General features: G+C 46.8%; 1 protein-coding gene across 4 annotated transcripts in view; it reads left to right on the top strand.

Annotated features, from left to right (window-relative positions):
• MAPRE2 (microtubule associated protein RP/EB family member 2) overlaps positions 1–26,631 on the top strand; it is a 92,482-nt gene that overhangs the window by 27,244 nt on the left and 38,607 nt on the right. For 2 of the 4 annotated variants that reach the window (XM_088536372.1, XM_088536369.1), the window contains exon 1: positions 14,144–14,350. The exons of the other annotated variants lie outside the window; for them this stretch is intronic. In XM_088536372.1, the coding sequence (XP_088392498.1) occupies positions 14,263–14,350 (88 nt within the window). In that variant the 5' untranslated portion in view covers positions 14,144–14,262. Of the gene's footprint in view, positions 1–14,143; positions 14,351–26,631 lie in introns of those variants that run through there. 4 annotated transcript variants of the gene reach the window in all.

The following is a 26,631-nucleotide window of genomic DNA, read 5'->3' as shown; positions in this document are numbered from 1 at the left end:
GCTGTGGTTACACTAGCAGTCACTCAAGTGCTTGAAACAACAGGAAATCTGAGGAAAACTGAGTGTGGAGATAGTACACAGCCACCAAATGGACACTTAGAAAAGCAAAATACACCCTACCTGTCTAATAGAAACTTATCTGACACATGCAGATTTCCTGGAATGAATAACCCTATCCTTGAAGCAACAGACAGCTTTCCAGGGTATTCCCCATGGATCACCGCTTACTGTGTAGCCTTTCCTCTTCAAATCCCTTAGTCTTTATGACCTATTATATGTCAAAATAAAGATCTAGCTATCAGCCTTTTAATTCCAGAGAATCATTATATTGCTAGAGCATTAGCTTAGCTATTAGAATTGCAAAAGCCAAATCCATGTGGTGTGTTGTAGGCTTCGCTGGAGAAACCTTTCTGTAAGTGTTTGACCTGACGCACGGACATACTTTTCCATGGAATTTTGAGGTTTCATGCAGACAGCCATGTCAGGAATGAGTGTCGGACATGCAAAGAACTTTACAGCTCTCATGTTAGGATCTCCTGTGCGCAAGATGTAGATAAGGTGGTTTTCACTGGCAGTATAGTTCTTAACTTGATGTTTTATGTCCAAGACATTTATGAAATACCCTAACATTGGAAAGCAGTTTTGGCTTCAGCTGAAACATTAGTTCAGAAATTACCTGCAATATTTCTGTTATTCTGAGGCAGAAGTGAAAGTAAATATGTATATAAAATATGTATGAGTGTGTTTTGAGTTACTAATTCATGATCTGCTTGGGGGAGGCTGGAACAAAAGGTCCTGTATGATCTTTCTTTTCTTCTCTGCATAGAAATAGATGTTCTCTAGCCATTCATGCAAAAGATGCATATAATGACTTAAACTGGGAAGAATAAAGTACTTTTCCTCACTTGTTTTCTGTCTCCCATGGCCCAGGCTCCTTACCCGTACCAGAATAAAATACTACTTGTAACTAAAGATTACAAGGGTGCTGTTTCCCATCTGTTCCTCACTGCTTAGTTTCCTCAAACTGTTCACCTTAATTTCCACCAAAGAAGCCTTTATCAGCCAAAGGAGTTGAGAAGAACAAAATACTTGAATTTCTGGACTTGGTAGACTGTTTTGAAAGCATTTTCCATTCTGTGGAGACTGCATAAAGGTCCCCAAAAAGTAGTGGAGGACATTTGCGTAGAAGTCAGTCCTGCACAGGACACAGCTGCCTTATAGTTGGTTTTGATCCAATGTAAGAAAACTTGAGACCTAAATTCTGAACCTAACATACAAAAGTTAACTTAAATGGAATGTTTGTTTATGGCTTCATACTCGGTCTTCTTTCCCTTCTTAACTTAGTAATTGAATAGCTTGAATATCCTTTTATGGTATTGTCTGAAAATATTCTGAACTTTGGGGTGATATTTATTTTTTCAGTATCCAATACCAGGAATTATCCCACAGGAGCTCAGTAAAGCAGCCAATTCATCAAAAAAATGTAATTTAGCTTTTCAAATAGATAGCATGTGGTTTCGTTAAAAGTTAATAATGAGATGCCTTCAAATGCAGAAGCTGTCAAGAGCCCTGGCATAATAACAATTACAAAAATACATAGGTTTGTGGTTGGTTTTGTTTGTTTGTTGTTTTTCTATTAAATAGAAACCTCATTTTTTACTATAATGAGGAAAGTACATTGTTGTAATGAGCAAAATACATTATTGTAATGCCACTAGTACCTTTTGTGCTCAAAATGTTACAGAAATCTTTCTTCAATTTATACACAGTCTGACTGTTCAGAAGTCAAAAAACGTTGCTACTTTGAGTCATGGCTGTTGAAGGCTTGACTATATTTAATAAAATAAGAATGGTACCCTTATTTCTAATCTCTTTTTGTTGCCTTCTGCATTGTGCCCATCAATGATGCTCCATTTAAAAGCTGGAGAATGTTTGTTAAAGGACTATTTGTGCAATGATTTAAGTTTTCTTCCAGCAGAGAAGACTACTTTAAGGGCTTGAAAAAAATGCTTGTCAGACATGTCGAATATATGAAGTATTTATAGTGCATCCAAATGTTGCAAAAATAGCATTTTCATTTTTCAAAGCGGTTTCTAGATTTTTAAGTATAGTCCTGCAACGTGAGCAGAAGGCGCTCTGATTTGGGCAGTCATCCTGATCCCGCAGACAGACTCGTGCGGAAAAGTTGGCCAATTAGGAAAACAGAGTATCTATTTTGAGTAATCTCAGTGTCTTGCTCATGGTCTATTTGCGATACCCGTGCCCGTGACCAGGTGCTGCTCGCTTTAACAAGGGGAAGGCGGTTGCAGGGAAGTGGTAAGTAGCTCTTGATTGACTCCGTTGGAGGAAAAGCAAAGGGCAAGGGAAGGGAGATGGGGAAAGGAAGGCAGAGGGGGAAGACTGAAGGGAAGAGGGGAGCAGAAAGCAGGGCTCATGCAGTTGTGCTTGACTGAGGAATATGGCCGGGAATGAATCAGAAGAGGCTGTGGCAGCTGTGCTGGAGGGTGCGTGGAGCTCAGCACCATGGTCGTGTCCTTTCCACCACCTCCTTGGTGGAACTGTCTGCCTTACCTGCCTCCTTGTGGGTACTGCTACATTTTCCAGTATTTCTGTGCAATCCCTGGAGCTGTGAAGCTGAGGTTTTATAACCCGCCTGTTGAGGTTCTCATATAATTAAGTCACACCACGGTGCAAGGCTCCCAGAAAACCACCCTATGCAGTGAGTCACGGTAAAACGTGAGCTGCTGACGGCGCACGGCCGCACGCTGCTGAGGCCGTGTGGATGCGACGTAGGGTGAGACATTCGATTTTAGAAGATGTCTGTACATTAAAACATGGCTTATAATAATGGCTTGTGCCACCTTCCTAGAGACCTGTTCTGCCTTAGGTGAAATACAGGCAGGCTGCTGTCAGGCACATCGTGGCTGTGTTACAGTAGAAGGTGGCAGAATTAAAGGGATTTTGAGTGTCTCAACACCAGGTAATTTGTTGTCCTCGGTGTGCTCCCTCAGTGATATTAACTTAGGGTTTACACCAACCCAGATGTTGTAACCGTCTGGATTTTCAGCACGTTGGCTCGTCCTTTAGCCCGGAGAAGCCTCGGCGCGTGGTGGGAGCCGCTTGCGCGCGGGCAAAGCGGGGCGGCCACAAGAGCCGCGGCCGGAGGCGCCACCGAGGCCTGCGCAGCCGCAGCGCTGCCACAGATCTGCTCTGGGGGATGAGGCGGGTGACTGGGGAAATGTCACCGTGACCACGTAGGGGAGGGACTGCCAGTCTTATTTTTCCATAAATACACATGGGTAATAGCTGGAAACGGATAGTACCCTGAAATTAAGCTTTATGAAGTGGCTTCCACTGGAGCTTCATCCTCTTACATGAGGCCTGGATTTGGCTCGTTGCTAATGACCTGAGCAGGCTACGTGGGATAAACACATTCTCAATAGCATTATAGACAACACTGTGACTTTATGGTGTATGTTTTTAGAAAGAATAACTGGTTCTCGTTTTGTATCTCTGTGGCAGAACAACATCAAAACTGCATTCAAGTATTTTCAGACTTGATCTGATTTCATAACCAGGATCTTTTTTGTCTAATATAAGAGGCTTCATGTAATCGCTTTTTAAAATCTAAAGCTTATGTTTGACAAGTAGGTCACTGGTTAATGGAGGCAAGTAAATCCAGCTGTTTATCTTTCCAGTAAGATGCATGCACTTTCTATATGCTCTTGTCTGCTCAGAATGGTGATATGTGCATTTTTAATGGCATTCCCTCCCTCTTTTAGAGGAGAGATGTGATCTTTATATTACCCTTAATCTATTCCTGTCACTTAGATTAAAAAATAAAACTTTATTGCAGTGCTCCAGCTAATACCACATTTAACCCACAAGTTTATAGCACTGTTTTCTGATAAAGTCAATTGCTATGTATCTTTAAAACAAAAAGTCATTAATTGGTAATTTTATAAAAGGAAATTTACTACTGCACATTGCTCAGAAGCAGTCAGCTTCCTTATTTTCCCCTCTCCTAGCCCCAGTATTCGCATGTTTCTCCTGATAGATGTAGCTTCCACTAAAGCAGGACAACAGCACCTTTCTTCACAGCCACTTTGACTCTTAATGCCAGGCAAGGGATTTTTTTTTTAACCAATTTTGAAATTTAGGATTCCAGAAGGTGCTTAAGCATCACTGTAAAGTGTTAATCATTCTGTCCTGCTATCTATATAAATAATAAAAATAAAAGACTAAAACAATTCATGAAGTTTTGTCTAATATGGCAAGCTCCAAAAGTCCTGTTAAGAAATAGCTGTCAGTGGGATAAGTTTCCAGATGTAGTTTGCAAATGTTGTCATTACTGTTACTTCACAGTGCTAACTGTGTAACATGGCAGTTAGAGCAGTTTGTGAAGAAAAAAAATTATTCATTTGAAGATTATTTTCTTAATAAAGATTTTGAATAAGTACTAAGATAACTAGAAAAATGACTGTTATCTTTGGAAAAAAAAATTAAAGCTTTTTGTTATTTCCGTCAATAAACAATAAACTAAAACTTATTTAAGATTTGTAATGGGATTGTGTAAATTAATGACGAGTTAGAAGAGTTGCTTCCTCTCAAACCAATCTTTGTTCTCCTATTTGCAAATAGTTATCATTTGTAAGTGTCTTACAGATCTAAATAGTGATCAGCAAGTTAAGAAATATGTGTGTAAAAAATATGGGATCTTAAAAAGCACGGTGCCTCGCCATACTCAGATAGTTACTTTTAGCCTGTAGTGAGCCTGAAGAGCCTGATATAAACGAAAGCAAGGCTACTGAAATGGCAAGATAAATTCCTGCTAGAACTAATATACATATTAGTCTTAAAAAAAAAAAAAAAAAACCAAGGAGGAAACCTAGATTCCTCAGTAGCAGTGAAGCAGTGACCACAAACAAATCCTTGCAACCTGGTTTTCCAGAGGTGCCCAAGTGCTCCAGGGGGTTTCAGGTGATTTGCATGTGTGTTAAGAGAGGCAACGCGTCACCTGGAGTGTGGATTCCGGGTGGCGTGAGGCAGCTCCCGCTCCGCGTGTCCCTCTCCCAGCCGGACGCGTGTGGGTGTGCGTGTCCCTTAGCAAGTGAGGACTATGGCACATTCCTCTTCTCCCAGAGAAAATGGAGTGCAATGAAGGAGTTAGCGGAGCACACGTGTGCCAGGGGCTTTGTCGGAGGGACGGAAACCCATCCGAGCAAGGCCCTCGGCAGGTGGTTGCCCAAGGAAAGTGGAGATTCCCGGCAAGACAAAGGACTGTGCCGGACAAAGGGAGGCAGGGGAAGAATGCGGGAAAGCACAATGGGGAGGCCATTGCAGCGGGAGAAATCCTGAGATAAAAGGCAGGCCCCCTCTCAGAGCCGGCAAAAAAAAGGGGTAGGATTTGCTTAGCTGCAGGACTGGTTTGGAGAGAAAAAAAAAAATGGAAGGAGCTGAAAAGACTGTATGGATCAGATGAGAAACCATGAAAGAAAGGCTTGGGCTCCAAGGTAGTCGTGTTGTGAAGCAAGAGAAATTTGCCGAGATTTATGAGATTATGTTTGGAGAAAGCTGATCATAACATCTGTCCTGTTTCTGTGCTTGTACAATGAGGAAGGCTGCCAGCGATCAGCTTTTGTAAAACGCTGTGAATGTCCCATGGCGGGGAGGAGAGAGAATAGACAGAAAAAAGCGCAACAGTTTATGTATAATTTCTGGGCATTTGCTGATTTGATGGACGCACAATGCGCGTTCTCTTCGTGCGAGCAGGATTTGTAGCACACTGTAGGAACGTGAGAAACGCGTTTGTGGGACACGTAGAAAGGGTCCGAGTCCTCAGGCTGGGGTTCTCCAGCTGCCGAAACATTAATGCACTTCTCGATGGCTTGGCAGCGCGTTTTTGATCCGAGTCAAGCATGAACACACTGTATTTCTTTCACATTAGCCGAGTATGTAATAATGTTTATGTTGGCTTCGTGCTGGGTGTGGGAGGACAGATACCTAATTAGCAGTTTCCTGGGACAAAGTAACCCCTTCACATGTCGATTCGTAATGGTCCAGGCCTTTCCATCAGCTGGTTGAAGCATTTTTGACATAGTAACAGGTATCCAAAACTTCAACTGAACACCTCCTGGCAGCTGGCTCTCTGGTGAATGTCTTGGGTAGTTTGGCAAATGCAGACAAATGGAGTGGTCCTTGCAATGGGTTACCAGCCCTGGGGAAGCTTCGTGTGTTCGGGATCTGTAAGTGCTGCTGCGGGGTGAAGGGCAGCGCTGTATGCCAGTAATCACACCACAGCCTTTAGCTTTGTGTCCTTATGCTGTATGCATGCACCACATATTGGCGTGAAGGATGAAATTACGAGGCTAACGTGCGCAAATCAAATGACTACCAGCTTCAAAACACTTAGCCTACAGTATGAACAGAGACCACTGGTGCCTGAAGTCTCCATTCACTCTTTTTGAACCCGTAGTACATGATATCAAGTCAAGATTTTAGCTGAGCAATATATCAAGTTGATATATAATAGTGTTGAAAATCACCTACTAATGCAGCATCACTTGAGTGTTGGAGGGTCCAGCATAGAGCCACAAAGATGGTTAAGGGAATGAAGCATTTGTTGTATGAGGAAAGACTAAGCAAGTTGGGCCTGGTCAGCCTGGAGAAGAGAAGGCTGAGAGGAGACTGGATCAACATGTGCAAGTACCTGAGAGGAGAGTGTAGGGAGGATGGGGCCAGGCTCTTCTCCATGGTGGCCGGTGACAGGACAAGGGGTAACGGGCACAAGCTGAACCCCAGGCAGCTCCATGTCCATGTGAGGAAGAACTTCTTTGGTGTGAGGGTGCCAGAGCCCTGGCACAGGCTGCCCAGAGAGGCTGTGGAGGCTCCTGCTCTGGAGATCTCCAAACCCGCCTGGATGGACCCTGTGCCCCTGCTCTGGGTGTCCCTGCTGGAGCAGGGGTTGGACTGGGGGATCCCTAGAGGTCCCTGCCAACCTCAGCCATTTGGGGATTCTGTGATACAGCCCTGTCAGATTCTCATGTTAGAAACCTCATCCCTTGATACATGGTCTTGCAAGGCTCCTCAGTACTGCTTTAATGAAATTAGACTGAAACACCAGCAGTATGTGTTGCTCTTACTCCCAGCACAGAACACAAGGTCTATCATAAAGGCGTATCATCCATTCTGGTGGGTTTTTGGATTTCTTCCTGCATTTTCCAGCCATCTCTCTCTAGCCCCAAGAAAGCCAAAGTATAAAACCCCAAACACCCTCTTTTCTAGAATACTTGGTTTCACCTAATTACGATTTCATGATATTATCCCAGATCATCTGGATTTTTGTAGTGCTTTTGATCTAGATCTTATGCTTAACACAACCTTTACATCTGAATTCTGACAAAACAAATGGAGAAAACTAGTTTCCAAGTTAATGCCTCCCTGTAAATGGAACTGGCCACTGTAAATCTAGAACAGTTCCTGTCAAGCAACTCCATGTAAATGTGCATAAATGAGACATGAGTCAGTCTCCTGTCCCAATTCTTTTCAAGCAGCATTAAAGGCAAAGTGAGACAGCACGGTCACTTCAGGTATTCATTGGTGGCCTCGTTTATATGTCTTCAGATACCTGAAACTTTGCTTTGGTTTTGTCTGGAGTTAATGGAAGCAAGAATTACTTGTTTGGAACCATCTGCTGGGTTTCTCCTGCTGTCATTAGTGCTTTTTGTTATCTAGGCAGACAGGAAAAAAAAAAGATTTCAGATATTTGGTGTAAACTTCTTTTATCTTTTAAGTAATCTTTGGTATATATTGAAGAGGACTTCTTTCTAAATAAGAGTATTTTTTTTCCTTTAAATCAGTTGGATTTAGCTAAACCCTAAAACAGTATATGACTTCTTTTAAAACATTCGTACTGCTTAAGGGTTTCTGAAATCTTGCTTCTGTTGAATAAAAACTCCTGTTTCTGTGGATAGTGCTTTAATCCTCCAGTAATCTTCTGATTCCTGGCTGATTTCTACAGTATCTCTAAAAGGCTGCTGCCTTTTTAAAGAAAAATACCCGCAGGCTGTGGCTCTGCTATCTGCTACACTAATGGTCAGACTGGGTTTGCAGCTTACAGCTAAATTTTCAAGAATGCTTAGCTGACAAAGATCTGAACTTTTCTTTTACTCTTCCTAACAGCACTTCTTAAAATATGAAATGTGACCCCTGAAATATAAATATGCCCATATATTTAAAAATAGACTTGAATTACCTCACAGGGATGTGGCCCATGCACATTGTGTAACTGGGACAGCCCTTCTCTCTCTTTCTCTGTCACTCTCCAGGGAGAGCAAATAATCAAGACTTTGCCTAAAGTGGCAACACTATAAGCCCCAAGGGTGGGAAGCTCTTTCTTTATCTACAGGATGTCTGGAGTGATAAGTAGCTGTTTTAACAAAATTCATGCAGTGTTTCTTTGTCCTGACAAAATTATCATTTTCTGTTTGGTATGGTAAGTTTTAAGTGCAGCAAAGCCTGAAATTTAAGGCATACAGTGAAGTAACAGGATGGAGGTGGGAGATTTTATCCACAGCTATGTAAACAGAGTCTTTAATTTCAGTTCCAGTTTGGGATTTTCACTCCAAGCGACTTTATATCACTCTTGTTATATCATGGCTTTCCTTTGGGCTAATCTGTGAGGCTGGTGATACGTCAGTGAGATGTGAAAGGTGAATCCTTCTGCATAACCCAGGTTAGCTCGAAACACGTCATAAACTAGATCACATCTGATACATGTTCCTTGTCTTACTAAGGCTGTCAGCTCTTGCTAATTCCTTTACAGGCATTTCTGTGTAATATGTTATTAGAGATTAGAACTGTGTACTTATTAGTTTGGCACAGGCCAGTGCACCGTAATAGATATTCAGCTGCAGATATCTCATTTGTACTTCCACTAAATGACATGAAACCTGAATTTCCTAAGGCTTCTGGTTTTACTTATTAATAAAACTTATATTCAGGATGTATGCTGTCAGAAGGAAAAAAAATCACTTTGAGGCAGCCTTGTTAGGTACGCTCGTGGTTACATTCGCTTTACTGAAACTACTCATACTGGGAAAAAAGTACATGTCCTTGTCCCTTAAAGCATTGGGGCTTGCTCGAAAATTAAGATGTGCCCAGGCCCCAGAGTAGCTTCTGCAGCTCTTCCCAAACCTTCTTCTTGCCTTGTTTTACATTTTTCTTCTTTTTCCAAATCTAAACAGTGCAGGCTAACTCCCTCAAGTAGAGCTTGTTTCTCTATAGGTTTCTGATAAAAACATTTTATTGAATGCTAAAAAAAACCCCGTAACTTTAATTTTATTTCATCACATGTAAACCTGCTTTATTTTTTTCATAAATCCGTTAATCCTCATTCTCATGAATTTAGACTGTGAAAACAGCTATTAAGTTAGAAAAACGAGACTACATTGGTCAACAATTTCCCTGAAGTTAGGCTTTTCCAGTGGAAAAAAAATGCACTCAATGCACTCATGACAGAAGGGCTCATGAAACACCATTGAAAAGTGAAGTACATTGGCCAAAACTATTACATTTGGGTGGTGTTTGCTGTAGTTTGAAGCTGTGGCTGAGGCATATTGTAATGGCAGTACACAAAGTACTAAGTTTCCTTTACTAATTTGAAGGTGAAGAGAATTCTCGGATGATGTGCTGATCAGGAGGTGATGAGAGCACTTCTGTCACACTAAGGATGCTCATTGGTCTTTCCTGTGTTAAACACATTTTTCCTAACCCCTCGCCCTGCAAGAAAAATACGTCATCCAAGCAATGGAAATTTCTGCAAGCATTAATCGTATTGGTACCACGACTGTGTCACCTGTAAACTTCACAAACTTTTTAAAATTTTCTGCCAACCACATCAACAGAAGTTTCTAGTGTGGCCATCACTCCTGTTTTCAGGTGCTCTTATCAGGATTAAAATGCTTCTAATTCATTTTCACATTAGCCGAAAGTCAAATTTGATTTTTGACTCTGTCTCCAGCAACATCCTCAGAGACAAGTCTGGGCTAGACAGTGGTCAGTGAGGCGGGCTGAAAACTGGGGGGTTGTGATGCACAGTCCACTTAGAGAGCAGCTGCTGGTGGTGTCCTCTGGGGTCAGTGTGCTGGGACCACTACTGCTTAACGTTTTCCTTCATGATGTGGATGATGGCACCAAATACATCCTCAATGAGTCTGTGGATGACACAAAACTGGAAGAAGTGGCTGAGACGCCAGATGATTGTGCTGCTATTCAGAGGGTCCTTGCCGACCTGGAGAAATGGGCCACCAGGAACCTCACAAAGTTCAAAAAGAAAGCGCAAAGTCCTGTACTTGGGTAAGAATGACCCCATGCTCCAGTACAGGCTGGGGACGGCTGGCTGGAGAGCAGCTTTGCAGGAGAGGGCCTGGGGATCCTGCAGGACGCCACGCTGGCCAGGAACCTGCAGTGTGTCCTGCTGCACTGGGAGCAGCACTGCCAGCGGGGCAAGGGAGGGGACTCTTCCCCTTGGAGCTGATGAGGCCAGACCTGGAATGCTGTGTTCAGTGCTGAGCACCCTGTACTAGAAAGACACGGGGCTGGTACTCCAGGGAGAGGCCACAAAGATGATGAAAGGACCGGGCTGTCCTGTGAGGAGAGGCTGCAGGAGCTGGGACTGCTCAGCCTGGAGAACAGAGGGATCTCAGGGGATCTCATCAATGCATATAAATATTTGATGCAAGGGGCAAAGCAGACAGAGCCAGACTCAGTGGCACTCAGTGACAGGACAAGAGGCAGTTGTTACATTGATTGGTCTCCTGCATCTTTTTTGCTACCTATCACATGTGGGTACTGCATTTCAGTGACAAACACTGTCAACTGCCTGTCGGTAGATTTTATCACCACTGCTCTGACTTGACCTTTATTCTTAAAGGTGCACTTCTGTTTGTATGTCTACTGCAAAGAAAAGCTATGAAGTTGTGCACAGTCATGTAATAATAGTGACAAGTTTATGTTTCTTGTTCTGTGTCACTGGATCCAGACCGAAGAATCCTCTGCCCAGAACAAAGAAAGTGGGAAGGCATCTTGCTGCACATAAAATAATGATTTGTGCTGGTTGGCCAGGCAGTGCTCAGAAAGGACATACAAGCAGAAGGACTGCCAGCGATAAGGAATCCAAATGGCACCCTGCCCCCCCCAGACTGTGCTAGATCTACTGAAGAAATACGCATTTTCTGAGTGCTTTTCTGAGCCAAATTTCTATTGCCTATGCCTGGTTCAGTTTTTCTAAAGGCAAGGCAGGATTTCAAGGACTGTGTTTGCCGAACAGGAACACCAATGCGAAGGCGATCGGGTCTGAAGCGAGGCTGCCGCGCTGTCCTCGCCCGCACTGCTCTGTGCTGCAGCTTTGGCAGTACATGTTCTAGCAGCTTTAAGGAGCGGAGATTTCAATAAAGGAGCTTCTGTTCTTTGCCACTGCTGAAGAAATAAAAATGTTTTTACAAGTTAGGGTAGCGGAGTGTTTTACTGCTCACTGCCTAGCAGAGCAGGTAGGGTGATGTCTGGCAGCTAAAGAGCTGCTATAGATTATTTTTATATTCTGTCACCATGTAGCATTTCTGGCTACTCATGAGTGTTACCAAGACACTTACTGGCCTTTTCAGCAGAGTGTATTTTTTTTTGCTTCTTTTTCTTTTTTGACTCAGAGGAAACTTTCTCCTGTGGGTTTACTATTGTTAAATGAATGGAGCATTTTTCAAGTATACTGACTGCAAGTGTCCAGAAGTTGGTAACTGAGAGCAAAAAATTATCTTTTTGAGTATACCTGAAAACCTGATGGAAACAATAAATAAAAGCTCCAGTGTTCAGAGGGCAGTAGTGAATTGGCAGACTAATTTCAGCTTAAGTGGTTATTTACTGGTTGTATTCACCTCTCTGTTCCTCTGTGAACGTGCGGTCTATATTATGGGTAAAATTGTGTAAACTAAGCTTTTAGCAAAACACCATTTCGATGCTTTGAAATCTTAGAAAAGAGCATTAAAAACATCACTTTAAGTGTGAATCTCTCCTCTCAAACCGGGAGGAGTGGCCAACACTCCCAAGGGCTGCGCTTGCATTCAGAGGGACATGGACAGGACGGAGAGTTGGGCAGAGAGGAACCTCCTGAGGTTCAACAAGGACAAGTGCAGGGTCCTGCACCTGGGGAGATGTAACCCCAGGCACCAGCACGGATTAGGGGCTGACCTGCTGGAAAGCAGCTCCGCAGAGAGGGATTTGGGAGTCCTGGGTGACAGCAGGTTCCCCACGAGGCAGCAGGGTGCCCTCGTGGCCAAGAAGGCCCATGGGCTCCTGGCTGCAGCAGGAGGAGCGTTGGCAGCAGGGCCAGGAGGGGATCCTGCCCCTCTGCTCAGCCCTGGGGAGGCACCTGGAGCATCGGGGGCAGCTCTGCGCTCCCCAGGACAAGAGGGACCTGGAGCTGCTAGAGAGGGGCCAGCGCAGGGCCACGAAGATGCTGAAGGGCCTGGAGCAGCCGTCGTGTGAGGAGAGAGGGAGCGAGCGGGGCCTGGTCAGCCTGGAGAAGAGAAGGCCGAGAGGGACCTGAGCAACATGTGCAAGTACCTGAGGGGAGAGTGTAGGGAGGATGGGGCCAGGCTCTTCTCCATGGTGGCCGGTGACAGGACAAGGGGTAACGGGCACAAGCTGAACCCCAGGCAGCTCCATGTCCATGTGAGGAAGAACTTCTTTGGTGTGAGGGTGCCAGAGCCCTGGCACAGGCTGCCCAGAGAGGCTGTGGAGGCTCCTGCTCTGGAGATCTCCAAACCCGCCTGGATGGACCCTGTGCCCCTGCTCTGGGTGTCCCTGCTGGAGCAGGGGTTGGACTGGGGGATCCCTAGAGGTCCCTGCCAACCTCAACCATTCTGTGATTCTGTGATTCTGTGAATCTGATCAAACTTTTATCTGAGATGGGGAATGGTATTAAAATGTTCTTATAGGCACATCCTAATATTGCTTCCTACCCATATCACTTCAAAACTCATTTTTAAAGATGAAGTTCTCGGATCTTCCCTGCTGTCCTACCCCAAGATCAGGAAGAAGCTGGGAAATCTCCCCATCAGTCGCTGCTCTTCTGCATTTAAGCCCCCTTGAGGTCACTCAGAGCTATGTAGAAACTGTCCCCACAGTCACTCTTGCTGTTCAGAGAATACAGTTTGTCAACAGTCAGATCACTTGTTTTTCTAGAAAATAAATGTGTGAGTTTGACACCGTTGTTGTCACCTGGCAGATTTTTCCACTGCGAAGTTGCAGAACTGCTGCTGAGGAGGGTTGAATTCAGATTTTGAAGGATGCAGGTATTTAGACATGGGGAAATACACGAAGATACCCGGAGGTATGTGGACAGAAACAGAGCGGGAGGAATGAGCAGCACTTTAAAATGAAGGAGAGGAAGAGATGAGCCGTTGTGTGAATGGCCATGGTGATGGGACCAGCAAGACCAGCGCTTTGGTGTCACCGTATGGGCAGGTTTTTCCCTTTTTGTCCTTGACCCAATGAGGTTTTAAAGGACAAGCCACCACATGCTTTCCCTATGCAAGCCCGAGACTAGGGGAAACCTGGGAACGTGCAGCACAGCCTAACATTTGTTTTACTAAAATCTCCAGCGAGGCTATGGAGGGTGGAAATGGAGCTTGATCACTCGGCTGGGGGAGAGAAGGGGAATCCAGGCCAAGCTGCAGGAAAAACAGCACTGCTGAAGGGAGCCCTTCTCCTCCCTCACTGCTAGGAGGGCCCGAGCGCTGCCGCATTCCCGTGCCCGGCAACATCTAGGTACACCGAGCACTAAACCCTGGCCGCTCCTGGGCGCGCGGGGAAACAAGGCCGGGGAGATAACGGTTATCGCGCAGCGCAAGGGCGCTGCGGGCGGCTCCGTGTCCGAGCTGCCCCGCCGCGCTTCGTACCGCGGCCGCGGAGGCCGCGAGCGCGGGCTAACGGCGGGGCGCCCGGAGGAGCCACCGCGGCCCCGAGCGGCCGCAGCGCGGGGCGCCCGCGCTTTGTCTGCGCGAACATGGCGGGCGGCGCCGCGGCGCGGGGCGGTTGCCATGGCGCGGGGCGGGCCCCGCCATGGCGTGCGGCGGGGGCGGCGCTGCGCGGGGCGGGCGCTGCGCGGGGCGCGGGCGGACTCGGCGCTGCCTCCACCTTCCGCAGCGGCAGCGGCGGGATCCGCGCGAGCGCCAATGCCGGGACCGACCCAAGCGCTGTCCCCAAATGGCGAGAACAACAACGACATCATCCAGGACAACGGCACCATCATCCCCTTCAGGAAGCACACGGTGCGCGGGGAGCGCTCCTACAGGTACGCGCGCAGCCGCGCAGCGGGGCGGCAGCATCACCCCCCCCTCCTCCCTCCCCGGCATTGTGCGGAGCGCTGAGCGGGGAAACGGAGACTGTGCATTTAAAAAAAATAAATAAATAAGGATGACGATTTAAAAAATAAATATCGGGGAAGGCGCGGGCGGGCAGCGCCGCGGGAAGGAGCCGCAGCGCCGCGGGGGAGGCGCGCAGGGAGCCGCGGGGAGGGGGCCGCGGGCCGCCCGGCACCTCCCTCCTGCCCCCCCGCCTCTCCCCGCTTTATTTATTCGCATTTTGGGGCGCATTTTGGGGCGGATGGGGGGGCCCCCTCCTTTGTCGCGCCTGGGGGCGGGTTTTTGATTAATGGTTGGACGCGCCTTGCTGGCAGTGTTTTATTCCCTTTTTTTTTCACGCCTTTTTCTGTATTTTTTTTTTAATTCCCCCCGCCGTCGGGGTGTACCTGGCAGCGTGCGGGCGCGGATAAGCGCGCGGACATTGTTGGCATTGTTCGATAAGGGCGCAACTGGTGCCGCGCGCGCGCGAGCTGCGCGCGGCGGCGGGGAGGTGACACGGCCAGCGCACGGTTATTTTAAACGCTGCCTCGGTGACAGCGAGCGCGATGCCTCTGCAGAGAACACGCCCCTCGGAGCCGCGGTTTTCTTTTCTTTCCTTTTTTTTTTCCCCAAGCAGCAGGAAATGATGCTGCGTTGAGATTATCTGGCTGCAAGTTGCACGCTCGCTTAGGCCAAAACAAACGGGGATGACTTGGCTCGTTCGCCCGGGGAAATCGCGGTGTTTTTCCCTCTGAGCGGCTGCTGGCGCTGCTGCCCACCGAGCACCTGGGCCTGGTGGACGTGGGCGCTGCGCTCATGGCCGCGGCGCGTGTGACGCGCTCTGCGTGGTTGGTTTGGACACCACGGAACTGAGGGAATCTAAATTTGCCACCGAGCTGCTGCCGCGCTGAATCTGCTGCTGCTTTCCTTAATGTGAAGACCCAACACGCCTATTTTGCACAAAATAGCAATACCAAAATCCTGGCTTCGTTTTTTTGATTTTTAAGCTTTTGTGAAGACCAAGACCTACTTGCAGAGTAATTGGCGCTCCCACTTCCTAGGTGTGCATTTCCCCTGAGCAGCAGATCATTCTGTTTTCAAGAATTTCCGTCTCCATTTCTCTTGCGCAGCTAAGCAGAAATAGGAAGTTAATTTGGAATAAATTACCATGCATCTATCTGCAGTTCCCATAATGTGCATTATGAAAGCCTTTGCCGACTTGAATTCTCCCTTATGCTTCGGCCTCATGTTTACATGTAGTTTCTGCACCCACGAGCAAGTTGATTTTCTTGACCACCTGCCCATCATAGGCTGCACTACGTCTAGAAGAGGCTTTTTGCCCGACTGCTGTGTTAAGCAGGCGATGACAGAAATAATTATATCAGTTTTCCAGAAACCATGAAGTTGCTCTGCATCTGAATAGTCCTTCATCCAGATGAGCACTTCTTACGGTGTCATGGGGCATTGTCTATCTACAGCAACATAATGGAAGGCAGAACTACTAATGCTAATGTTACATCTTATTTTAGGGTCGTAGATGAATAATCCAATTAAATGCATCTAAGAAATAAAGCTTTAATGCATGAATAAAAAACTCATTTGGGTAATCAGATTTAGGTTCTCTTTTTCCCTGAGAAAGCTTACAGAAATCTGCAGAATCACGGCACCCAGCTCTGTCAGTTCCCCCTTTCTCCAGTGGGGAGAATGATACTTAAAGCTTGTTTTCATCTTGGGCTCTTAAGTACTTTATGAAGTGATTTTTCAAGCGTAACAGGAGAGGAACCTTACAGAAAATATGTGAAAACTGCGGTGAGAAAAGAACGCCCTTTTAACTTTCATACAAACCTTTAATAATGAGATTATCTTGGGCCTTGCTGAGGATGGGTTGAAGCTGAAGATGTTGTGGGTTAATTACTACGTTGTCAGATGGGCACTGTGGCCTTGCCACGCTGCTGCTGCCACGCTGACCTCGGGGAGCGGGTGCAGCTCCAGTATAGGGCTATATGCTGTCTGGGTGCACTGCATGCTGCTGTGTGCACCGCGTGTGTACTCCATGTGCTGCTGTGTGCACTATATGCTGCTGTGTGCACTGTGTGTGTACACCGCGTGCTGCTGTGTGCACCGTGTGTGTGCACCATGTGCTACTGTGTGCACTGCAAGCTGCTGTGTTCACTGTGTGCGTGCACTACGTGCTGCTGTGTGCACTGTGTGTGTGCAGCGCGTGCTGCTGTGTGCACTGCAAGCTGCTGTGTGCACCGTGTGTGTGCACACTGTGCTGCTGTGTGCACTGCAAGCTGCTGTGTGCACTGTGTGTGTGCACTGTGTGTGTGCACCGTGTGCTGCTGTGTGCACTGTGTGTGTGCACACTGTGTGCTGTTGTGTGCACCGTGTGTGTGCACCGTGTGTGTGCACCGTGTGCTGCTGTGTGCACTGTGTGTGTGCACTACGTGCTGCTGTGTGCACTGCGTGTGTGCACTGCAAGCTGCTGTGTGCACCGTGTGTGTGCACACTGTGTGCTGCTGTGTGCACCGCATGCTGCTGTGTGCACCATGTGTGTGCACCGCGTGCTGCTGTGTGCACTGTGTGCTGTTGTGTGCACCGTGTGTGTGTGCACCGTGTGTGTGCACCGTGCGTGTGCACCGCGTGCTGCTGTGTGCACTGTGTGTGTGTGTGCACCGTGTGTGTGCACCGCATGCTGCTGTGTGCACTGCAAGCTGCTGTGTGCACCGTGTGTGTGCACTGTGTGTATGCACCGCGTGCTGCTGTGTGCACCGTGTGTGTGTGTGTGCACCATGTGTGTGTGCACCGTGTGTGTGCACCGCGTGCTGCTGTGTGCACTCACGCTCTGGCATCCTGCAGCTGTGCTCTGAAATGAACCTCTGCCTACCCTGTGTGAAGACGTGAAAGGCAAATACTGCATTTCTCTCCAGTAATATCCAGAATGCATTCCCGTTCTCATTTAGTATAACTCTGTTTCCTAAATATTTTTAAACAAATTGTTGATCAGAGTAAACTGTAATTTCCAATTTAGCTCTTCTCAGATCTAGACAGACATCCCTACTATTTTTAAATACCCAGCTCCTATACCTAAAGACTTGACAATATCAACACTAGAAGCGGATTAAAAAAAAAGGGGGGGTTACCATTTTGCAGATTAGGAAGCTGACATGAAAGGAGTTGCCTGAAGTTGTCCACCGCGTTGATGACGCAGCAGGGGATTGAACCTATACCACGCGAGTCCCAGCCATGTGCTCTGTATACAAAGCCACAAATAGTTTTCACGAGGCTTCCAGAGGACATATTATATTTTGCAGACTGGGACATACAGGCCTGGGGTGTTAAGTTTCTCATCCAGCCTCACTTAGCTGGTAAATGGAAACCAGGCACTTGGGCATAAAATTTAGTCACAAGGAGGTGCTACCTTTGACAATAAATAATTATAATAAACCTACATTTCTCTGCAAAAGGGCTGTTTGTTTTCCAAAGGAAGTTTTCAAGCGTGTTGGCTGCGAGCAATTCACATCAGACTAGCTTTGAAGTTTGGTTGGAACTGAGGTGTTGTTTTGTTGGCCCAGAAAAGACCTGGGCTCATTTCTGAGAACAGCATCACAATTATATGTTCAAAGAAGGCTGAGATAATTCAATCAGAAACCAAGTCAGCAGCTGTGTGGAGAATTTTGTAAACAGGGCATGTCGTGTTTTTTGGGTCAGCCTCGGCATTTTGTGTGGTTCATCAGCTCATCTTTCTCTTTCTAAAGCTAGCCGTACAAAAAGATCGAATATTTCAGGGTTTGAATGGCATACCTATCCTAAAATACACGGTCCTAAGAGGGAAGAACTGCTGGAACCCTCTTTAGCAGGATATGACCCCTAATGTTGCATTGTTTGCATACTGCTAGAAAATTGGTTTAATTGTTCTTTTGTACTCCAGCTATATTTAGTTTTATGCCCAGAACTTTCAAGACAGTGTTATTTTTTTCTTATTACCAAGCTTTGGCCTTATGTATTCAATTTACAAAACAGAAGAAAAACAAACTCAAAATACCCGTTTGTGCCCACGACTCCTCGGTTCCTGGCGGTATCTGTTCAAATACCTTTCGTGAGCGCCGCCGTCCTTGGGGGCCGCGCTGCGCGCGCGGGGACGGCTCGGCGGAAGCGACCGCTTCCTCGTCCACCCCCACACAGGCCGTGGTGCTTCTTTTTTGTGTGTTTTATTGTGTGTTTTGGCTGGCTGCGTTTTGTTGCAGCTTCAACGCTGCGGGTCTGCGTTTCTGTGACATAAAAACGTGTTTTGGTCACGGCCTTCGCAGCTCCCTCTGCCACTGGGCTTCGCACCACGGTGTGCGTCTTGGTAGGGAGCGTTTCCTTGGTAGGAAACTGCTCCTGTTTTATCTATTGCAAACCCGTTTCTTCCAAACGTGCGGAGCTGTGGAGCCTTATGGATAGTCCATAGATTTACTGCTTTACCTGGCTTTGGATGGAAGGTATATCTTACTCCAAAATTAAGTTCCATTGAATACAGTAAGTAGGTAATTCCATTACAATCAATAAGGCCATTTATGGTGATGAAATTACTAGATTAAAGGCTGGGCTTTTCTTGATGAGGTAGGGGAAAAGATGCTGAATAAATTCAGGGGGTTGTTTCTCGTTTCGTAATACTGACAGCCATGGCCGTCTTCATCCTCTAAAATGGTCAATGCCAGTCAAAGCAAATGATACTGAATGTACTGGTAATTTAAACACCATCTCCAGACCTGCTGGCTGTTGGCCTAACTGCTGCTGTTGGGAATTTTACACTGGATTTCAGTGGAAGGAGGAGAAAGGCAATACTAAATAGCTGTAGAAATCACACCGTGCAGATTTGGCCCGAGCTTCTCTAAAAGAGGCCGTTGTGATGAGCCCCTTGTCCGTGAAGCATCTGGAACAGACATCGGTGTTGCCGACGCTGCAGGACCTCCCCCTGCTTCCTGCCAGCTTCGGTGGTGCCTTCTATTTGCTCTTCTTTCACTTTCATAAAGCTGCCGTCCTGTCTCTGCTGCCGCGGCTGCTTTTCTTTAATCTTGTTTTCTGCTTAGGGGGTTCTCTGCCTTGAGAGAACAGTTTTGGTGAGGGCCGAGTGCTGGACAGGTCCAGCTCTCCGAACGGAGCCCAGGGTACCGTGCGGAGCTGTTTATAGATGTCTGAGAATCACATGCGCCGGCAAGTGAATAGTTGGGATGGTTTCGAGGACGGCGGCGCCTGCTTGACACCGCCCTGGCGGTCGGAAGCCCGAGTGCTCTCGGCCTGCCCCAGTGCTCTGCTGCGTCCCGTCCGGATTGAGGTTCTCCTCAGAGAAAACGCATGCGCAGTGTTTGGGGTTGGAGGTGGCACCCCTACAGCCCCCCCCCAAAAAAGAAAGAAGGACTAAGAGCGAAAGGGAGCTTTACTGGGGGGCAGATGGGGAAGGGAAAGCAGCAGGTTCGTGCAAGGAAGAGAATCGTCTCGTAGCCAAGAGGCCTGAGCAGGCGGGAGCTGCACCAGCCCCTGTGTGTTTCTGGGGGGTTTGGGCCCTGCTGTGCGTGGTTTGTTCGGCTCTGTTGTGATTACCTGCTTGAGCTGCGTAGCAGCACCAGGGCATTTCCTGCGTGCTACCAAAAAAAAAAAAAAGAAAAGGGGGTAAGTTTAGGATGTAAATAGATGTGGACTGGATTCTGCCTTGTTTCAGAAGCAGACGTTTTGCCTTCAGTCTGGTTCCTTCAATACCTGGAAGGCAGGTACAGAAGAAAGCTGCACGATGGAACCTGTATGGGAAGTTAATTTGGAAGTGGGGTTGTGGACCAAGATACCCCAGTTAAAGCTGTTTCTTTGGGGTTTTCCTGTGCGGCGTGAGCAGCTAGTGAAAACGAGACCCAGCTCCCTCATTGCAGGCTGCAATCCTTGGCGTAACCTTTCGAGGTATAAAATTGCTTTGGGGGGCACTAGAAGAAACCCAGTGTAGTAGGTCTGTGTGTGAGGCCTTTGCATTTGAATGAGCGACGCTTTAAAAATAACTTCAGGAGCTCTTTGGGGGCCGTGGGCTGCAGAGGCTCCTTTAATTTGGCAGCCTTTTGGCCCTCCTCGTGCCCAAGCATAATGACTTGGTAGGGAAGCAGATGAAGCACGGGCCAGCTTCGCATTCTGAAGATGCAGCTTGCAGCCTTTGTTTGATAATTGGAAACCAGCGGCCTCCCCACATCTGTTCCCAGTCAGCCAAACCACCGAAGGGGATGGCACGGAGGCGGCAGCTGGGAACACCGGCGGTGACAGCGGCGCCGGGGCCGCCTGGATCTCCTGCCCAACCCGCATCCCCCGTTACGGGCACCCGTCGGTCGCCTCTGCTCTCAGAAGCACAAAACATAAGGAAAAACATCACGGTCCTTCTGTGCGTGGGTTGCTTTAGCTCAAGCAGCAGTTGCAGTCTTACCATGCTCAGATCTCTGCTGCCTGAGTCCCCGGTAAAGTGTCGCTTGGGTATTTTTTTCCTTATATTTAGATGGAAGGAGAATATTGTCTGTAAAAGCCTACTGAACACCCGTTTAACTTTTATTTTTTATATGATGTCTTCTTTATTTTTAAAATGGCTCTGTCGGTTTCATGGTAACATATACGCAATTCAAAATGAAAATCTGCCTGTAATATTATGATGGAAATTGTTCTAGTTTCTTGATGGTGAACTAAATATTTGATGGAGAAGGCTGTATATACTGAAAACATACCCATTAAATGTCTTGGCTTGCAAGTGGTTTTTCGTTTCATATAAAGTTCTATGCTTATTGCATTGTGCTTTTGTATTAAATCCGTTTTTTTGCTACGCTGTCCAAACAGGAAATGTAAACATTAATCAGTGAGCAGAGACGTAAGGATGTAGCTTCCGTAGGAAATCCTAGGACTGTGCCAAGTTGTTCTGCCTGGAGACGAATATCCCATGCGGACTATGGTCTTGCTTTTCGGGCCTCACTTATGTCCATCTTGCATCACTCACTTGTGTTGGCTGTGGGCGGGAAAGGATTTGAAATATGGGGGAAATGAGAGAAGATGGAGCCGATGAATTGGGGTCCTGCATTGGTGGAGGGACAAGGAAGAACCGTTGGGGAGTACTGAACTGAGCTCATATGAATTTAAACAGAAACATGGCACTCCATGATCTAGAATAGTATTTTTAAAAGCTGTTATACACTGAAAAATACTCATTTAAGAATTTATTTGGGATTTCCTCTTTGTGCAAAATGGGCACTTTTTCACCAGTATGGCAGCTGGAATAAAGAATAGTTCTTTTTGCTTTGATGGAAGAAGGTGAAACAACGGTGTATGTTCCTGTTTTTCTTTGTATGATTGTATGTATTTTTTGGCACAACTCCAGAGGCTTAATTTCTAATACACATTCTTGGAAGCTTCAAAGGTAGTTAGAAAGGCTACGGACGGCTGTCATTTTAGTTTGGTTCAATTTTATCCCTTAGGAGTAATTTATGGGGCCATCCCCTGTGCAACAGGGCTTCTTAGTACTGCCCAAGTTCCCTAACCAAACAGCTGTAATTATTCAGCGATGCACTTGAATGCAAATTCTTGCTTGTCACTCTGGAATGCAGTGTTGATTCTCAGAAGGGCTTGCTGGCAATATGTGTTAAACAATTTGGGGGGAATGAAAAGTCACTTTAGGCAAATTTTGCATGGTTGTTATGCTTAACTTTTAAAGGTTAATCTCTGTGGAGCTGGTTTAGTAATATCATGAATAGGAAGCACTAAAATATTTGAAGTAGAATGTGGATTTGCTTTATTCATGCATTCAATGTTACACAAATCATGGCTTATTAAAATAGCTATAGAATCTGTGTGTAATGGTTTATATGGGAGTGGAGTATATAACCTAGTGGAATGAGAGCCCCTTGGGAACCTTCCTATGCAGAAAGACTCTGGTATGGAAGTGCTGGGCACAAGGAGGCAGTGACATGGTAATTGGTGGAATAAAAGGGCTGCATTCTCTAAAAGGACAACATTCACATGTAAACAGCCGCTCCCTTGAAAACTTTGTTGTGCAGAATAGGGTTAATGATATTTTATTGAAACATTCTATGGCTTCCATATCACTCTTCGTCCGCATTACCATTTTGAAGGGCTTTTCCTCAGGATGTTATTTAAAATGTAGACTGCGAATCAGGATCTGAAAACACTGTCTTCAGTCAAAACATTCCTTCTGTGCCGCTTGTCAGACTCGAGGAGGTACAGGGAATTTATATGTATTGCTGCCTGCCAAAGGCTAGACCTCCAATGTACCGTTTTTGATGTGTGTTCCCCAGATGAGAAACGAATTTTAGCAGCTGGGATGCCATGGTCTTGCCTTGTCTCTTAGGCAGTCGTATTTTCTGTGAGGTGAGATTTATTTTCCCCTCTCGAGTTGTTACGGAGGTGCTATGAAGTATGGCCTTAGTGGCCCCGTTGAACACGAGCCACCGAATTCATAGAATCATAGAATCATAGAATGCTTAGGGTTGGAAGGGACCTCTAGAGATCATCTAGTCCAACCCCTGCACACACAGGGTCACCTAGAGCACGTGGCACAGGACTGCGTCCAAGTGGGTTTGAAGATCTCCAGAGAAGGAGACTCCACAACCTCTCTGGGCAGCCTGTTCCAGTGCTCTGGCACCCTCACTGTTAAAAAAATTTTCCTTAAGTTCCTGTGGAACTTTTGGTGCTTCAGGTTGAGGCCGTACCTCTAGTTCTGTCGGTGGCCATCACTGAAAAGAGGCCGGCACCATCCTGCTCACTGCCTCCCTTGAGGTACTTCTAGACACTGCTCAGGTCCCCTCTCAGCCTTCTCTTCTCCAGGCTGAACAGGCCCAGCTCCCTCAGCCTCTCCTCAAAGGGCAGATGTTCCAGGCCCCTGAATTGCCCTCCAAGTGAGGAAGGCCAACCCCATGCTGGGCTGCATTTGCAAGTGCGTAGCCTGCAGCTCCAGGGAAGGGATTGTTCCCCTCTTTTTGGTGCTTTGAGGCTGTATCTGGAGCACAGTATCCATTTTTTGGGCTCTTCAACTGGAGAAAGAGCGAGTTGAGGGGAGGGCCACCAAAAGCATCAGGGGGCTGGCGCTCCGGAGCTCTGTTTGCTCAGCCTGGAGAAGAGCAGGCTCAGGGAGCGGGAATGCGACGCGAGCTCCGACGCGAGGGAGGCGACAAGACGGAGCCAGACGCTCCTGAGAAGTGCACAGAGAGAGGCCGCGGACACCAGCTGCACCTGGAAATTCCAGTTGGATTCTAGGAAAAGTGTTTCCACAGTGGGGATGGTCAAACTGGAAGATGCTGCCCGGAGAGGCCGTGGAATCTGTGGCCCTGGAGATCATGTGGATGAGGATCAGCAGCTGCTCTGCTAGCTCTGCTTTGAGCAGGAGGTTGGCCCAGGTGACCTTTGGAGTTTCCTGCTTACCTAAATTACTTTATGATCCCACTCTGTAACTCTGATAAGTGTAAACACCCCTCGCAGCACATAAAACAGGATCATCAAGTTGTACACTTAAAAACTGAGAGGAAAAACATGGCAAGTAATTCAGGCATCAGGATGAGATCATCCTGTTATCAAAGATTCAAATGGAAAAGAAAAAATGTGTGAATGCAGGCTCAGTTTTGGATAAAAAAGGTTGTTGCAGCCTGTAGACATGCATCAGGTTGAACTGCTTGCTAAGTTTAGTCTGGCCAATGTTTCTGCTGCTGCATTCTGGGCATCCCGAGGAGATTCTTGTGCAGTACCAGTTCAGTTACACAGAAGAGGTTCCTAGGGATACAGAAAAGCAGAAGAATGTTCTGCTATGCAATAAATTAATTATGTACATAGCAATTAAGGATTATGTTTTGAAGCTAAAAGCAGACAAATCACACTCTTGGCTTTTAATAAATTGTAGATACCTACTTTTCCTGAGGAAAATACTAATGTTATTGATATGTTTAATTTGCAGAAAACTTGGCTATGGGTACAGCTCTTAAACCATATCAGATGTGTGCTTACTTTGACCTGCTATTACGGGGAGTGGTGTGAAACTGTCTTCACACATGACTTCTTACCCCAACACTGTGAGCACTGGAAAGACCAAATATTCACACTATAGCGTGGGTTATTACGTTCTAACTAAAGTTATACATAGTTTGTAGGTAACTAAGCAATAAGCATTTTTTCCCCTTTGTTTACTGTGGGAGTTGAACTTGCTAATGTCACTGTTTGCCAGCTGGAAGCAATGTACTTTAGGAATTGACCTCAAGATATTCCATGAAGGGAGGCCAAATCCTATTAAACAGGACATCCATGCTTCTCTTAGCTTAAGGTGCAGGGCTTTACCACGGCTCCGAGATAAACTCTTGTAAGTCTCTTCTTACAATTCCAATTGCATCAAAGCAGTAAGCGCCATCTAAAAAACATTATCTGAGAGAACAAGTCTTTGGGGATTTCCTTCTTTAAACAGGAAAGTGATTTTAAAAACTCAAAACTAAACCCAAAACTTTAAAAGGACTGCACAGACCTTTAGAGACCAACTAGTTTGGAGGAAGCTTTGCTTGAGACTGGTAGTCTCAACAATTGCATTGGTCGTGCAACAGTGGTAAAATAAGTCTGTGGTTACTGGCACACAGCAAGAATAATACATTACATAAATCACAGATGGTCGATTAATGTTCATAACGGGTAATTTACTCTGTGAAGGATTGGTGAATACTAGTTTTAGCCTCTGTAAAATTAGTTTAGCAGTTAGAAATTCCAAGTGCAATTGCTTATTCTGAGCAATTTGAGTCTCTCATATTCTAGATAGTCCTTAGTAATATTAATTCTTAAGTGCAGGTCATTGACTAGTGATATCTTGAGAAGCAGAATAATTTCAGAGTGTCTCCTTGGCTGTTGCAGTATTAGTTCATGACAAAGAAGGAGGAGGTAACCTTATTTCCCTGTCCAAAAGCAAAATTAAGTGTCAGGGCTAGAGTAGCAACACTAGAAATATTTCCGCTATTGATCTGTAGGAAGTTTGTATGAAGCAGAGTGTTTTATTTGGGCCTATATCAGCAAACCCAGCGATGTTGAAACGCAGAGACTTATTTTTAACCTAGATTTCATCAGGGATGGTGGGAGGGAAAGAGAGAGAGATTGAACGCGGGTCTAGCGCGCGCTACTGAAACTTGCCCACTGAGTGCCTTGCACCCCCAGCAGAAAGCTGGGTTTTGCCTGGCCATTCCCTTCCCTTTGAACCCCAAATTTCAGCAGAGCTGGGGTAGAAACGGGAACCCAGGATGACTGTGCTAGAGGGAGAGTTTTTACGCAACAAAAGTGTATAGAGTTTCAAGGAGTGCTGCATCGGTGAAAGCAACCGGCGTGCCTGCACATTGCTTCATTTGCTGTGAACGAGCTTGTTTGCAGCAGCAGAGTGAAAGTGGCCCCAAATAAGGGTTGTCTTTTCTTATCCCCCTGCTCAGTGTCGTCTGCCGTCCTTCTTCCCTAGGCGCGGGACAGCCCTCACCCCCACAGCAAGATGCGCTGTTGGGGGCAGAAGAAACATCGTGATGCCTGAAGCTTGGATGCATCTATGTTCATTTATAGCACAAGAGGTAAAGGTTGATCCAGGGCAGGGCAGCACTGCTGCGTTGCGGAATTTAAGGGAAGGAAAGATTTATTGGAGACCATGTCCAGCTAGCGCAGGACTATTGCCGCAAGATGCTGTCCAGAGTGCTCCTTGGTGAAACATCCCGTGCCTGCAATAACCAGGCGCGCTGTTAAGTGCACGGCAGCCACCTGTGAGGACGCTGAGGAAGCAATGGTTGCATTCCCCGTGGCGTTACCCTCCCGTTTCCCCTTCTTCCCGGCCGTTCCGCGGTCTCCGGCCGTCCCGTCCGTGCTGCTGCTGAGTCACGGCTCCGCGGCACGGCGCATACTTGGCTCCCGGCAGGCACGCGAGGCGCTTGGAGCGCGCTCGGGCCCCCGCCAGGAGGGCTGGATAGCGTTACACAACCCCCTGCGCCGTTACGTTATGCTCCGGGCAAACCGGCGCGTTGCGTTAGCCGCTCACCTCAGCTCGCAACGGCGGCGAGGGGGAGGGAGAAACCCCACCGAGGTCGAACCTAAATTAATTTGGTGACTTCATCTTACGGACCGTGCTGGACCGTGTGCCCTGCTCAAAGCCCCGAGCCTGCACACGCCATTTTCTGGACGGAAACGAGCCGCGGCATGAACCTCGGAAAGCAGCGGAGCG

The sequence above is a fragment of the Tinamus guttatus genome, unplaced genomic scaffold, assembly GCF_059628265.1.
Source record: "Tinamus guttatus ecotype Peru unplaced genomic scaffold, ASM5962826v1 Tinamus_guttatus_pri_ptg000659l, whole genome shotgun sequence".
In the NCBI taxonomy this organism is placed as follows: domain Eukaryota; kingdom Metazoa; phylum Chordata; class Aves; order Tinamiformes; family Tinamidae; genus Tinamus; species Tinamus guttatus.
Note: the sequence above shows the minus strand (reverse complement) of the source record. Positions and strands in the feature narration are given on the sequence as shown.